Here is a 16124-nt window from a genome sequence, read left to right on the forward strand (position 1 = left end):
TCTCAAATAAATAAAATCTCAGGAAGGAAGGAAGGAAGGAAGGAAGAAAGGGGAAGGGGAGGGAAGGGGAAAGAGAGGGAGGGAGGAAGAAAAGAAGGAAGACACATTTTGAAAAAAAAGACCCTTAAGAGTCTCTAGACACAGGCTCGGGGAGAAGTTTCTGCAAACTCAGACTGCACACAAGGATCATCTCTGAAGACTGTGATCGAGTCAGGAGCAAACAGCAGGCTTCGCTAACCTGAGAGGGCTGGGTAAATCAAACACAGGCACTCTTAAATTCTTGAAACAGAGCTGACCTCTCAATACAAGCAGACCCTGTGAACAGCCACAGGCTCTGCAAACAGTGACTTAGCTCCCTCAGCTCCCACAGTGCCCTGTGATTCTGAGTGTGCACAGGAGAGCAGCATGGAAAGAGAGGTATCTGGGAAGGAGGGGCCTCTCCATATCTTGTTACATTGTAGCCGATGACTCTCAGTTCCCCCAGGCTTCCCTGTAACATGCCCTGGGTGTGAGGTTTGGTCATTTCTTCATCCACTGAAGTTCTTTCTCCATCTAAACTAAATCCTGCCAGCTGCAACTTTTGCTTTTTTAAAAATTTTATTTGTTTATTTGACAGAGAGAGAGAGAAGGAGGGAGGAAGTGAGTACAAAGCAGGGGGCAGCAGCGAGGGAGAGGGAGAAGTGGGCTTCTGATGAGCAGGGAGCCCGATGTGGGGCTCCACTCCAGGGTCCCAGGATCATGACCTGAGCCGAAGGGAGTTGCTTAACTGACTGAGCCACCCAGACGCCCCACAACTTTTGCTTCTTGCCACTGCTTTGCCCGATTGACCCAGAAGTCACTTCTCTTTGAATTTCTCTTTCCTAGTGATCCTAGCATGGTGTTAGTTCCTCGCCCCTCCCCACTTGGCTCCAGTGGTAGCAACTCCCATGGCTGGCTGACCCTGTCTGGGCAGAGCAGACTAAGGAGGAGAGATCTAGAGTTACAGAATCAGAAGAATAGTGTGGCTCGTGCAGGGTGGCCTGCATGCCTTACGCCTTACACCGTTGTCCGGGGCCCCCGAGGGCTGGGCTCAGGCCTTGGTGAACTCACAGGTCACTGTGGGAAATTCCACACCCTCCCGAAGAGGTGCAAGGTGGCTTCTGGAAGCAGGGAGCGAATGCGGGAGGGAGCTGCCCAGAGCAGGGTTGGCAGAGGGGCGGTCGTGTGGGGGTTAGAGCCACACCAAGCAGGTCTGCTGTAGGTAGGGTCTCCTGCACTAGAGCGGAGGGCTCGCAAGGCCAGGGGCTCGTCCTCCTGCTTGCTGCCAGCTCCCAGCTGCGCCACAGCCAGCAGGGACTCAGGGACAGCCACTGCATGAGTGAAACTTGATTGCTACTGAGTAAGGGTGGATGGACAGGGGGCCACCATGCGTTCTCACTGCACCCAGAACAGCTGTTAGAGACCTGCCTGTCGACGTGCCAGGGACGTGGGTGACAGGCAGACACAGAGATCCTGTACACCTGGTCCCAGGCAACAGAAAACATGCGATGACACCGAGTGACAGGCATAGTGACATTTCAGAGGCAATGGACAGAAGCAGTGCCCAGTGACAACCATCACAACACAGGTGGGCAGTGGCCAGAGATATAAACTATGGGCTGTAGGTCAGGTAACTGTGGGAGTCAGGGACAGAGTGACCGGAAGCCTGGCTGGCCACCACACTGTGGTCACCAGGGACCTGTTGGGGGACAGGACAGTCAATCTGGAGACCAGAAGTTTGGGACCGGGTGAGATTCACTGGGCCGGGTCAGCATCCCCTGCAGGGGGTGAGAAGGGCGCCCCATAGCCAGCCAAACTCAGAGGCTCCCAGGGCCTGCGGCCCTCATCCCCACATCACCTGGGTTCTGGGGGGTGGGCAAGGGATTCTCACAGGGATCCTCTCTCCCCTAGCACCCCCTCCCCTCAGGTCGTCTCCTTCTCCCTCAGGGGGACCCTTCCCTTCCCAGAGTGCCAAGCCCTCCCACCGAGACGCCCTCTCTTCCCCCAGGGAGCTCCCTCTATCCCGCCCTGTATCCTCTTTCTCCTGAAAGCCGCTGGAAGCCCGGGGTCCCCTTTCCTCCTAGATGCCCAGTTCCTTCCCTGACAAACCCATCTCCCTCCCTCCCCCATACCCCCTTCGATCCCTGGCCCCCCTCCTGTCCCCACTGGGCATCCCCTGCCCCCAGGCATCCTCCCTCCCCAGCCCCCTTCTCTCTGCCTTCCCTGCCCCCAGTGCTCCCTTCTCTCCCCCAGAGGCCACTCCTCCCCCCATCCCCCTGTTGCACCCATGGCCTCCCCTAACATCCCCTTGCTCCCCTGGTCTCCCCTTCTCTACCCTGGGTTCTCCTCACTGTCAGGTGCTCCCTTCCTTCTCCACATGCTCCCTCCTTTCCTGGGCTCCCCCTCCTACCCACCCACCAGCCCCCCTCCCCCGCCCCCCTTCCTCTGGTGCCTCCATGGCCACTTCCTCCTGAGGTACCTCAGGGCAGACCCTGAGGTCACTTTGCCAGAATTGCAGTAAGAGGGGAGGGGCGCTGCCCTCCAGAGAAGGTGGGAGTGGGAGGAGGGAGGGCTGGGCCTGGGTCCCCAGGTGTTCTGACTCTGGGCATGAGGGAGACACCACCTGTACAGAATCTGCCACTCTCCTCCCCTCGGTCGCCGCCTGCGGCCTCCCTGCCCCCACTGGTGTTCTCACTTGTTGGGTTTTCCCTGCCTCCCAAGTTCTGGTAGCCCCTGGTGACCCTGAACCTGGTGACCCTGTGCTAGACACCCCTGACTCAGAGCAACCCCTCCCCGCTGATTCCAGAGCCCCCTCCCTGCCAGGCCTACCTGCTGGAAGGTGCTCTCTTTCCTGGCCAGCGGGCAGTGCCGGGCCTGTCCCCTACCTGTCGCGGCACTGTAACTCAATCCCAGCTCCCACCTAGCCTGACACCCCACCACCTGTGGGCTGGGTTCAAATGCAGTCAATCCTTCAGTCATTCAGTCAACAAATATTGACCCACCTCACTGAGAGCCACACCATCCCCAGGGCCATGGCTGGTCTGCCAGGCCTCCCTTCCTGGCTACTGGAGGCCAAAGACAGCAGGGCTTGGTGGCCTGAGCTGGTCCACGATGTGGGGTGTGGAATATACCATGACTTTCCTTCTCTGATCCCTGACCCCCAGAAGGCCAGGCTACTCCTACACACTAGGAGGAAGGAGAACCAAAGCTGTTGGGGGATGGAGTGGCAGTCTGGTTCTGTGAGACCCAGGTCACTTCAGGAGATGGGGTAGGGGGCCAGGGCTCCCTCTAGCATCTCTTCTGTTCCCACTGCTCCCAATTTGGGCTTGCTGCCCAGCACAGCCCCTCTTGGGGAGCCCTGATACCCATCGTGGGAGAGGCCAGTCCAGTCCTTTCAGGGAAGACATCTTTCCCACACCTTGGGCTTCTCTCTTCTTTCCTTCCTGATTGTAGGGAGGGGGAGTTGCTGAAAATGGAGCATTCCAGAAACTCCAGGAACAGGGCCACCTCTTACTTTAAGCCATTAGCCTCGTCCTAGCCAAGGCCCAGCCACTGGGACTCCTCTGCCAGGACATACTGCTAAAACCTGCCCGTTGGCCCCAAGACCCTTTCCCCATGTCCAAGGCTTCCCCTCACTGCTCCCTGTCATAGACAGGGGGTGACTTCAGGAAGTCTGGGTCCACCTGTGCCCAGTTGGACCACTGACAGTATGTGACTGTGGTTAACAGAGTTAATGGGTCCCTGTGTGTGAAGGACAAGTGGTTAGGCCCTGTGTGTGTCTGACCCTGTGTGTGTGAGAGCGCCTGTTTAGTCCCTTGTTCCTTTATATGATGGGGGGTGTGTGTGTGTGTTTGTCTCTGCCTGCACATGTCTGTTTCCCTGACTCCTTTTGTCCCCGTGCTCCGCAAAATCCTGTGTCCTCATTTCTCACTTCCTCCCTGCAAATTCTCTCCTCTGTGCACTTTGCTTGGCCTTCGTTCCTGAACTCTCTGGAAATGGCCCTTTCCTGGTCCTCAAGGCCCATGCTTGCCACAGCAAGTGGATGGTTGTCTGTCTTCACCTTACCCTCCCTCTTACCACCCAGGGACCCCACTGACCACTCCTTCCTCTGGAAACTGCTCAAAGCCCGAGTGTTCTCCCCACATCACTGGCCACTCTGCCCTCTCCGTTGGGACCTTCAGATATCAGTGGGCACAGGCCTTAGCTCCTGCCTCTTGTCTGTTTTCTTTCAGGTTCCAGTCCCAGGGGAACACTAGTGTCTCTTCCAACACAGACTCCCATTCCTTCCGAACCCCCCCCCCCACCCCTGCCCACCTTTCATCCTTCATCTGTCTGGTCACGTCTCTCCTGGTGCATCCGACCTCATGGTTGACGTCTGGGTCAGGCCCCTCAGAGACCTCCTCCGAGGCCAAGATAGGGCATGAATCTCCAGCTGGTAGCTCAGGCCCCACACCTGGGGGCTACCCTGGCTTCCTCTACCTCCCACATGCACTGGCTGCCACTAGCTAGTCTGCTTCAACCTAGATCCTGAATGTGGCTGGGCCTCCCTCTGTGTCTCCTGGTCTCTTTGGTCCTGATGTCCATCCTCTCACAGTAACCAAAGGGATCTCTTAACCATAAGTAGATCACCCCATTCCCCTGCTTTAAGCCCGAAAATAAAGCCCCCAATCGCCTGTCCCGCTGGGTGCATTTTCATTCACTCTCCCTGTTCCTCATTGTGTTCTAGCTACATATTTCTTATTGTCTCTTAAGACACCGACCTCATTCTAGTCTCTGGACCTTTGTAGTTGCTGTTACCTCTGCCAGAAGCCTGTCCCCTAAATTTTCCCATGGCTCCTTTTCTGCATTCTGGCCTCAACCCAAGTGACACCTCCCCAGAGGGGCCTTCCCTGACCATGTTAGCTAAAGCAGTGCTCTCTCCACCCACTCATCACTTTCGTCCTCTTCCTCGTGCTTGCAGAAGCAGATAACCCTACTGATTTGGGTCCTGGCTCAGTGTCCGTGTCCCCAGACAGAATGGTGCCTCCCCCAGAGCAAAAAAGGTGCTCTGCCACCCCCTCCTTCTGCTTAGCTCTCCCCCAACGCCGCGTCAATATTGACAACGGTGTAGGTGTGGCCCGGAGTGGGCGGGACAGACGCTGGACACCAGCTCCGCCCCTTCAAGCCCCGCCCACCCCTCCCAGTTCCCCAAGTTCGGGTTCTCTCGTGGCAGTCCTGCTCTCCTCAGGAGTCCCGCCCAGACTGGTGCAGTACGCCGTCCCTCATGGAAACCGGGTCTGCAGGGGGGTGCGACCCTCCACAGAGCGGACAGGGCCTTGGGGTAGGTGGGAGGGAAGCTAAGGCCTGACAGGGGTCTTGGATCCCACAGCCTGAAAACGTCCCGTTCCGGAGAGCAGCCTTAGGCCCACTTGTACCCCCGCCCCCTCCCATGTGGCTGCAGGCTGCGGAGGAGCAGTGACAGGGTCACCGGGCCAAAAAGGGGCTCCTTGGAAGTCGCCGTGGTGGGAACTGCTAGGGCCTGAGGATAGCCTAGAAAAGAGCCCTGGGTCCCTGCAAACAAGGTGTCCCCGCTTTGCGTCCCCGCGGCTGGGGATGTGTCGCCCTGCCCAGTCGTGCCATCTACCCCCTGGAGACACCACTTGGGCCAGGATAGGGGAGGGGGGGTGGCAACGCTCAGTTAGCTTGGTGGGCAGTGTGACGCAGCGCTCTCATGTGAAGTGGGGGTATCCACTCTGCTCCCGCCTCAATGTTAAAGCAGAAACTGTCAGCTGAGTGTGGCTATTAGGCCCCTCTCCTCACTCCTGCCTTGGGAAAGGCTCCCAGTGACCCTATGGGATTTTCTTTGTAATTTTCTGGGTTTCCTGACCTTTTAGCAATGAACTTGTATGGCTGGCCTTTCAGGTAAAGCAATACAAACGATTTCCCCTAAGTCTTGTCCGTGGCCCCTCTGCCATACCTGGGTGTCAAGCCTGAAACAATTTGGGGGACTTTATTTTCCTCCATTGCTGGCCAGAACAGGGGTTCTCAGCCCTTCCTGGAAGTTTGAGTAGAAATGTGATGCCCACAGGGCGCCTGGGTGGCTCAGTGGGTTAAAGCCTCTGCCTTCGGCTCAGGTCATGATCCCAGGGTCCTAGGATCGAGCCCCACATCGGGCTCTCTGCTCCGCGGGGAGCCTGCTTCCTCCTCTCTCTCACTCTCTCTCACCTCTCTGCCTACTTGTGATCTCTGTCAAATAAATAAATAAAATCTTTAAAAAAAAAATGTGATGCCCACTTTCAGAGTTTGGGGTTTAAATGGTCTGGAGTGGACTTGAGAGATCTATGTTTTTAGGAGCCGGCCAGTGATTCTAATCAGGTGACTCTAATGGGGGGCCACAGCTGAGAATCACTGAGCTAAGAGATGGAGCTGTAATGGAAGTTTGGGATGGAAAACTCCGGAACCCCCATATCCTCCTCCTGAGTGCTGGAAGGTCCAGTATATTCTCCTTGGAGACCAGGCTGCTGACCATGCCAACTGTGGCTCTGGCCTCGAGCAGCCTGCTGACCCACGGGCAGTCCCAGTGTAGATCCGCCACATAAGCATTCCAGTTACTCTGAGGAGTCCGCCACAAGCCCCCGACACTCCCCCCATCCATTAGCTCAACAGGCTGTCTTTCCCTGGCCACTCCTCCCCTCCCCTTCCTGGCTTCCTGTTCATTCTTTGGTCCTGGAACACGGATGATACGTGCTCAAACAAGAAAACATCCAGAAGTGAAATCCAAATATGCCCAAGTCCCAAATAAGTGGCTTCTTGATGATGTATGTTTCCTTTCCTACCTGTTCAGAGGATCTATGGACATTCGCTGGGACACCTGCTTCAGGGCCTGCCACAATTCTCAGCTGTCTGTCTGGTTGTAGGCAGACGTGTGAAGCGGTTGTGGGTATGGTGGCAATGCCAGAGAAGGTGGAAGGAGGAAGAGAAGAGGGCTGGGGAGGAGCAGAACCAACGAGAGACACAGAGAGGGACACAGCCTAGTCCAAAAGCTGGGGCAAAGCTGGGGCGACTTCTCTGGCTGGACAGCTGCCCCACGGTGGAGAGGCATGGCACAGACTAGCTGTGGGGGATTTGGGGTTTTGTTTTTGGGTAAATAGTAGGTTTTCTGGGCTGACCCACATCCTGTGTCCTATGTTGTTCAGGACGAGTATACACGCCTGGTGGAAGCCTGTGATAGAGTAGAGATTGCCAAGAATTGTCTCACTGGCCTCAGGTTTCTCATCCATGAAATGGGGAGAAGGCCTGTCTAATGAGACCATGGACTCTGGTGTTATCTAAATTAGGGATCGCCATGAAGCAATAGTCATGAGTGGTGTGGCCAGGCCCAAGGCTCCGCCATGACTCTCCAGCAGAGGAGCACTTGCTGCCCCTCTCATTTTCACGTACAGAGGGGCTGGGCTGAAGGCAATGCCTGGAGGATGTCCCAGGATGAGAAAGCTGTCTCGGTGATCCTTACTCTTTCTAGCCCTTGCCATGCTTCAGCGGGTGATCACAGCAGCTCAGCCAGCGTGCCCATGGGCTCTGGGTTTAGGCACCATACCTCACACACAATGCCAGTGGCTCCCGTGGGCTGGCGTGGGGGTCTGCGGTTCTCTCAGGCTGCGCGGAAGCCCGTTGGCCGGGCTGGAATCTGTGGGCCAGGAGAGCGAGCCACACAGCTTCTGTCTGTGGAGACGCCGCCGGGGGGCCTACCATTGAGCAGGATGGTCTTCCAGCCTGCCCCGGGGTCAAGGTCAGTGGCTCCTGGAATGCTGCGGCCCTGCTCCCAACCACTCCAACTCTGCAGAAGCGCCCCTCACTCCCCCACCCAAGACCCGCGGGGCTGGCGGGAGGCCGTGCAGGTGGAGAGAACAGAGAGCACACAGAGAGCGGAAAGAGGCGCTAGCGCTGGAGAAGCAGTCCATCCACAAGAGGGCGCAGTTTCACGTGTTTATTTTTGGCAGGAAGGAAATCATTGCAAACCTCTCCACCGGACAATGCTCGCCCCTGGAAACGTGCACATTCCACATGTAGTATTTACCAAGTAATGCTGGCTTGTTTGTCACATTCAAATGTCCAACAGAAATCCACGACTACCCAGGCACCAGAATCTCCACTACGGGGTGGGGGTGGGGGTGGGGGTGTTAGTCTGCAGAGAAGCTCCCTGGAGAACCGACAGTTACAGACACCATCAGTTTTACAGTGAGACAGGAACAGAGGCAGCCGGTAAGAGTTTGCTCAGGTAACTGTGAGCACTTCAAGCCACCCACCCTCTCGAACCCTGGCATGCCAACTGCCCATTGCAGCACCTTTAAAAGCAGAGGCACAAACGTCACGAGTGTTTGACCATAGAGGACTGTGTGGGTCTAGATTTTATTAGAGAGCCGTCTTTAAAATGTAGGGTTGTAAAGGGTTGCCAGGTTATAGATTTAGATTTCTTTTTTACACCAGAAGTTCAAATGCTGCAACCATGACAAATCAGTGTCATCAGGGCCTCTTCGATTCTCCAAAGTCACCTCATCAAAACTGGAGTGTCAAAGGAGCTTCCCCACTAACCACTGGCTGTGACATGCTGCGTTCCTCCTTAGGATACAGATAACATTGTTTACAAAGAGCTAATGCATGAAGCCACAGACCAACACAGAGGGTTCCAGAGCAATGGAAGACAGGGCAGTGACTACCTCTGATGGGCCCAGGCACTGCCACCCACAGCCTGGCCAGAGATGTCACATCATAGGGGCCCAAGTCCATGACCCAAGCTCTCTTGTTCCAGATCTTAGTATAAAAAATACTTGTCCGGGAGCCTGTATTTTAACCTGGTACACAAAGGACCAAGAAACTCAGGAGGCTGGGTTTCTCTTTTGGTTGAAGAGTGTGTGCGTGTGTGGGGGGGGGGGCGGATATTTTGGTAACATGGGAAGCATATGGCACAGAGAAGTAGCTAATAGGGTTCATTAGGTTTTAAAGCCCACAATTTAATAAAAGGTAATAATTAAAAACAATACCCGTATTTACCTTAGAAAACATAAACCCCAAACATTCATCTCATTTCTTGGCCTTATGTTAGAATTCTATTGCTTCATTTACATGTAGATGATTAAAAATACATAGAGAGATATAGATATTCTGATTATGTACATAAAGCAGAATCAAGGGTTAAAATAAAAATGGCATTTTGGAGTGTGGTCAACTAAGGTGCACAGAATCCAGAAGGCTCGGGGGGAGGGGAAGGAGGGGCTGGCAACCCCCGAGACAGTCTGTTTCTGCAATGGCTGGAACCGGGCTCCATCCCCAACAGTCGTGCAATGGCGCTCGCGGTTTCAGGAACTACTAGGTACAGTGTCTGGCTCAAGCTTGCCAGCGTCTTCACTCCAGCTCTCAGAAGTGGGACACTATTCCTAGGTTCAATTCCCCTGAAATACTCTAGAATTTCCGTCCTCTCTGCCCCCTATTCCAGAGAAGACCACGTGACACCGGCAGAGAAGAGGGCAGGGGGGAGGGTCGAAGGCTGTGTGGATTTCAACACAGGACAGACACTTGACTGCAACGTTTAAGAACATTTAAGGCAGCGGGTTCATTAATGACTAGTTTCCAAATCAAGGTTGAGGGCATGTGCAGATCTGCCACATAACGCCGTTCTCTGTGGTAATGCCTAGCATGGGGCTATTTCTGCCGGAACTGGCATGGGGACTACTGGGTTCTGCATACCCAGAATGCTAGGGCACCTGGTTACCCCAAACACTTGTCTTCTGAATGCATGGCAGTCCACAGCCTAAAGTGCTGTTGGGAGGACGGGACTGGCAGCTGACTTCATTATTTTGTGAACAAAAGCAGGAGCAAAATTTCACTTCAACCCCCATCTCCAGACTTGTTAGTGCCAGTCTCTCCCACCAGGGCTCTGGCGGAGGCCCAACCCACAGAGGACTAAGGCAATGGTGCCGACACGACAGGGTTCTTTTAAATTATTTTTCAGAGCAATACTTTATAAACTGTCTTGTCAAACAAGGAACATGGCACTGCTTAGAACAGCTCACTGGGAAAGGCTGCAAAGGAAGCCCCAGCCCAGGAAGGGCACCCTGTCTCTCCCTGACTCAGGGCGATGAGCTCCATCCACATCTGGACAGGTTCCCCCAACCCCGGCTCAGAAAGAGGCTGTGCTTCAAAAGAGAAGACCAGGAGTGGACTTGGAACACATCAGTGCAGTGGCTGGTTGAGGCCACAGGTTCTCAAAGGAGAACAGTCAGCTCATCATGGTATCTGATGACGGCTGCCGTTTAGAATGAATGCCATGCCTGGTGCGCTGGCCCCTGTGTCTTTGCTCCCTCCTGAACTCCCAAGGCCGGTACCAGGGAAGGGATACGGTTGGTGCAGTCTGCAGTGAGGGGAGGGTTGGGGGGGACACCTACGTTTCTGACCCTGTCCACGTCTGCAGCTTAGCAGTGAGCAGATTCTGAGCATAGGCACAGTGGCAAAGAACAGTGTAACAGCCGCTGGTCAATTCCATTTGGTGGCAGCGCGGTAGCAGCAAAGAAAATTCCCGAACAGCTCCGTGTGTATCCAGCTTTTGGAAAGGAAAAATTTAAAAATCAATCAACAGATTTCTTTTTTTTTTTTTTTTTTAAGATATCCGAGGGTTTTGGAGTTTCTTGGAACTGCTCTACCCAGAACGACAGCCACAGAACAAAAATTGTACAGAAGTATGGCAGTGGTTGAAAGTAGAGGTGACGATACCACTTTTCAAGGGGAAAGTGTGACCGCAGGACACAACTGTCACCATCCGAAGTAATAGTGATAATATAAAAGTATCTATTGTCTCCTAAAGTGTCGAGCCGCATGACTGCAGGTACATTCCAAACTGGGTACGTAATGAACCGAGACACTGCCATGGTCGCCGAGGCTCCTTGCGGGAGCCCGGTCCTGTAGCGCGTCACCGGGCGTCAGAGCACGCACGCACACCTGCTGGGAGACTGGCTTCTAGGACTCACCTCCATCCCTCGCCACCCGCCCACCCCAGGTTCTAGAAAATTGTCATATTTGTTTTTTTTTAGAGAATCTTAAGACAATAAAAGACTAAAAGATGTCTGGAAATATGTTGTATAGAAAAATTAACTCTCAGCTTAAAATAACATTCAAAAAGGCACTTCATCCTGGAGGAAAGAGATTCTGAGTTGGGTCAGCTGCTCCGAGCTGGGATAGAAAGGGACAGGTTGTCTGCTTGGAGGAGGGGGTCAAGGGGGGCCAGTTGAAAGGAAGTTCTGATAGATCTCAAGCTTTTTTTCTCCCCCCTCCCCATTTTTATCCTTTTTGGTATGTTTTAAGAAAAGCAAATCCAGTAAAATGCATGTCCCTTTATGAAATTGATTAAAAGAGTTCATTTTAAAATAGTTGTTTCTGTTCTTAAAAAAGCAACCAGGTAGGTATGGCCACATGGCCCTCGTGGCCTGGAGCACGGAGTGTCCCCACTGGGGGCTCCCAGGGAGCTGTGGCCGGGTGGGCCCCCGAGGCCGGCGGCTGCAGGGCGCACGGGCGGGAGGCATCGGAGGCCGGCGCTACCTGCTGCAGAGTCTGTGCAGCATGTTGTACACGTCGTCTTCCCGGCTCAGGCCCTCAAAGAAGGGGATGAGGTCCAGCAGCTCTGTGTCCGTCATGTCATCAAACCAGGACTGCACGGGCACCTGGAAGACAGTGTGTGGAGCGGGCAGCAGAACTGCACCTGGTGCGGGAGGGGGAAGCTCCTAGCCAGAATGGGCCCCCCGTACTGTTAGTCTTTTCCTTGGTAAGGAGGACAGGTATCTAAAAACCATCACCATCATCATCTGGTTCTCCCATCCCAGCTAAGGCCGTTCCAAAGCTACCTGGTTTGGGAGGAAGGTAAAGTTCAGAGCATTTGTTTTTTAAGTGAAGTCTAACTGCTAGTTTGCGTGCATATGCTTGCTTTGATTTCCTGCCTCAGGAAAGGTGGCCAGAGTGCAGAATATAGGAGAACTAGCCTTGCTACCTGTCAATTTCAAAAGCTCTTCCACTGTATCCAAGCAGCTCCTTACACCTCACCCGGAGCCAGAGGTCACCTGCCTGCCAACCACTAACACCAGGGAGCCCCCAACACAGGGCCAGGAAAGCTTCCACTTGGGGTTGCCGGGCCATGCTGCATGGCAAAGGGAGGTGGGGAATTTCCTCCCATCCTTAGCAGTGAGCAGTTAAAAGCATAAATATAACATTTCAGGACAGTCTGAGCCAGGGGAACGGACAGGATTTACACTTAGTTTTAGAGAGGAGGGAGGGATGGCAATGGGTGGTAGTCAGGGGTGCAAAAGAAGGGATATAAAAAATCTGCTGGGCGCCTGGGTGGCTCAGTCAGTTAAGCATCTGCCTTTGGCTCAGGTCATGATCCTGGGGTCCTAGGATTGAGTCCCGCATCCGGCTCCTTGCTCAGCAGGGAGTCTGTTTCTCCCTCTCCCTCTGTCTGCAGCTCTGCCTCTGCCTACTTCTCTTCTCTCCCTGACAAATATATAAGTAAATACAAAAATTTTTAAAAAGTTTGGGGAAAGTCAAAGGAGTTCAAAAGTAGTATTTTGGGGCCCTTTTATAAATCTAAAGACTGCTCAGAAACAAAACAATTCACTGTATAATTTAAAAATATAAACAAGGTAAGGATTAGCAAAAAAAAAAAAATAATAATAATGACTACTCCTACAGGAAGGGCAGGAATGAGGGAGAGGGCAGACATGGACACAAGACTTCTCTAAACCCATCTCTGTTGGTAGTTTTGATGTTGGACTCATGGAAATATGTTACATAATTGCAATAAAATTAAACAATTAAGGGACGCCTGGGCGGCTCAGTCTTTAAGCGTCTGCCTTCGGCTCAGGTCATGATCCCAGGGTCCTGGAATCGAGCCCCACATCAGGCTAGCTCAGCCGGAAGCCTGCTTCTCCCTCTCATACTCCCCCTGCTTGTGTTCCCTCTTTTGCTGAGTTTCTCTCTGTCAAATAAATAAAATCTTTAAAAAAAATTAAACAATTAAGAAGAGAAAGCAATAAAAAAATGAACCGAAGTTAATATAAAGCTGGTGACATAGCCACACAGAGAATTACTTCAAGTGATTTAAAACATAACATTCTGCCTGTACATTTCTCCATAAAAACCCTACATGTATTAATTGTCTTAGTAGTAGTAATAACGTTAGTACTGCTATTTGGAAACTATTAAACATGTACTATAGACTAAGTCAAATAGGTAATGATGTTGATATATTTAGGAACCAAGAGTTTCAGCACAAGAAGAGATACAAATACAAAAACAAAACCAAAGAAATTAAATAAAAACTGTTTTAACACTGAATTATAAAAAACCAATATGAATTCATGATTTAATTTTAATTCTAAAAATATGTATATTTTAGGTCTGTCCAGTATAAAGGGCTGGAAGCAAAGGATACCTCAGCAACAATGAGAATCCACCCAGACTGTGGTCTCTAAATACCATTTCCACTAACAGGAATCAGGCTCCATAGCAAAAGTGGGTGGTGATTCCAGGGCTGAGGCAAGAAAGGGACAAGATGAGCCTGGAATACCTCGTTGCACCAAAAAACAGAAGTGTTCAAAGACCACTGTTATATGAAGGGATGTCTGCTATCTGAAGGTGAACCTTTCAGCATCCAAAAGAAGAATATATAGATTAAATGATAACAATAAAAAAATCCATGAGTTCATATTAATACCTACAACAAATTCCCTGTCTACTTTTGGAAGTTGCTAGAGCACCACCTCATTACTCTGAAGACTGAAGAATTAAAGAAAAAGAACCAAGACTTTACCTTGACTTCCTGATTCAAACATTCAAACTGAATTTAGGATAATCAAGTAGTCAATGAGGGCAAGTTTCATTTAAAAGAAACAGAGTTCCAGCCAATAAATGTGGAAAGAATGATAAAATTTAGAAATCACCATTTCGTAGTTCTTAATGATATAGTTGATGGAGGCAATGATCATCAGCGACTTCACATTTTTAGGTGAATGGACAATAGGGAATTTGCAAACAGATGGTACAGGTTAACAACATCTGAATCCAAAGACCGACGACTTAAAATCTTTCAAGGGCACCTGGGTGGCTTAGTTGGTTAGGCATCCAACTCTTGATCTCAAAACTCAGCTCAAGTCTTGATCTTGGGGTTGTGAGTTCGAGCCCCACACTGGGCTCTATACTGGGCATGGAGCGTACTTGGTAATAATAATAATAAAAGTAAAATCTTTAAAAGTGGGACAGCCTGGGGGCACCTGGGTGGCTCAGTGGGTTAAGCCTCTGCCTTCGGCTCAGGTCATGATCTCAGGGTCCTGGGGTCGAGTCCCGCATCGGGCTCTCTGCTCAGCAGGGAGCCTGCTTCCTCCTCTCTCTGCCTGCCTCTCTGCCTACTTGTGATCTCTGTCTGTCAAATAAATAAATAAAATCTTTAAAAAAAAAAAAAAAAGTGGGACAGCCTGACATCACATGCCTCTTGATGTGATACCATGATAAGTATACATATTCTTGACAAAAAAGAAAAACTTGAAAAATTGAACCTGCATTTAACCAAGTAGTACTGATCTAATTAGTTGTTTAAAGGAAATATGGGAGGGGCGCCTGGGTGGCTCAGTGAGTTAAAGCCTCTGCCTTCAGCTCAGGTCATGATCTCAGACTCCTGGGATTGAGCCCTGCATGGGGCTCTCTGCTCAGCAGGGAGCCTGCTTCCTCCTCTCTCTCTGCCTGCCTCTCTGCCTACTTGTGATCTCTGTCTGTCTAATAAATAAATAAATAAACAAACAAATAGATAAATTTAAAAAAAGGAATATGGCAGTTATAAAAACAAAGTAAAACGCCACCATGTGGCTGCAACTAGACAGGGTGCCTGCTTCCTTCTCTCTGCCTGCCCCTCTGCCTACTTGTGATCTCTGTCTGTCAAATAAATAAATAAATAAATAGGAATATGGCAGTTATAAAAACGCCACCATGTGGCTGCAACTAGACAGAGCCAGAAGAGAGGAAATTTCTACAAGACAAATAACCAGAATTCTTCAACAAGTAAACAGGATGGAAGAAAAAGGCAGAGGGGAGGGGGAATTATTAAATTACACAAGAATTACTAGACACATTATTAGCCAAAGCAGTGCTTGGACCTTGTCTGTTACTGAGTCAAACAATCCAAGTGTAGGACAACATTTTGAGATGACCGGGAAAATATGAACACAGTCTGGATAGTAGATAATATTAAGAAACTGTTAGTTCTGTCAGATGTGATAATGGAACTGTGATTATATTAAGAAGTAATCCTTATCTGTTAGAGATGCATGACAAAATGCATTATGCTGAATTTGATTAACTCACTAAAATGAACATGTTTAAATATAATAAATTTGGAAAGTTTACTCAAGTAATCATTACGCACTAACTAAATAAATCTAGCTTGATCTTGGCTTTCTGCTATACGTGGAGCCACAGAGTTCTGTTTTCAAGGAAAGAGCCCTGGGGAAGCCTGTGTTGAGGCTGAGAACCCCAGGCTGGGGAGGAAGCCTCCTGTGCAGGGTGGGCTGCCTGAGCTGAGAGCCAGGGTGGAGGTGCTGCCGAGGGCTTTGCTGTCGCCCGCGGGCCTGGCTGGCCCCTCGTCCCCTGGAAGTGTGGGCTGGGAAGCGGGATGGCATCTCTTGCTTGGAAAGTCATGCTGCACCCAGGGAGCGGGCACTAAGGGCTGCCACGCTCTAGGGAGTTTTATGTAGGAAATGTTCCCACTGTATACTTCTAAGGCATCACTATGAGGCAGAAAAGCCGGGCAGACTTGTCTGAAGGCCTTGACTAAGGTGTTTTTATTCATTCTTGTATAAGAACTTTTGCTGAAGAGATCATCCAGGCCTTCTGAGTCTATAGGAGTCATGAAGCCAGCTCCAGAAGTTACTGACGGTGCTCTTCTCAGGAACAGTATGAAAACTGCCAAGATCCGGCTCCCTGAGCACTAACCCAATGAGGACAGTGTTCTAAGTGCTTTTCACTCCCACACTCAGTCCTCCAAGCATCATATGGGTCAGCATCCCCAGAATCCCCATTTGACGGACAAGGTAACTAAG

General features: G+C 51.3%; 1 protein-coding gene across 1 annotated transcript in view; it reads right to left on the bottom strand.

Annotated features, from left to right (window-relative positions):
* Positions 1-7967: 7967 nt before the first annotated feature.
* CTDSPL (CTD small phosphatase like) overlaps positions 7968-16124 on the bottom strand; it is a 116781-nt gene continuing 108624 nt past the window's right edge. Inside the window, 1 exon segment of the mRNA XM_032354052.1 lies at positions 7968-11705. Within this exon segment, the coding sequence (XP_032209943.1) occupies positions 11580-11705 (126 nt within the window). The 3' untranslated portion in view covers positions 7968-11579.

Source organism: Mustela erminea, chromosome 1 (genome assembly GCF_009829155.1).
Source record: "Mustela erminea isolate mMusErm1 chromosome 1, mMusErm1.Pri, whole genome shotgun sequence".
NCBI classification, from domain to species: domain Eukaryota; kingdom Metazoa; phylum Chordata; class Mammalia; order Carnivora; family Mustelidae; genus Mustela; species Mustela erminea.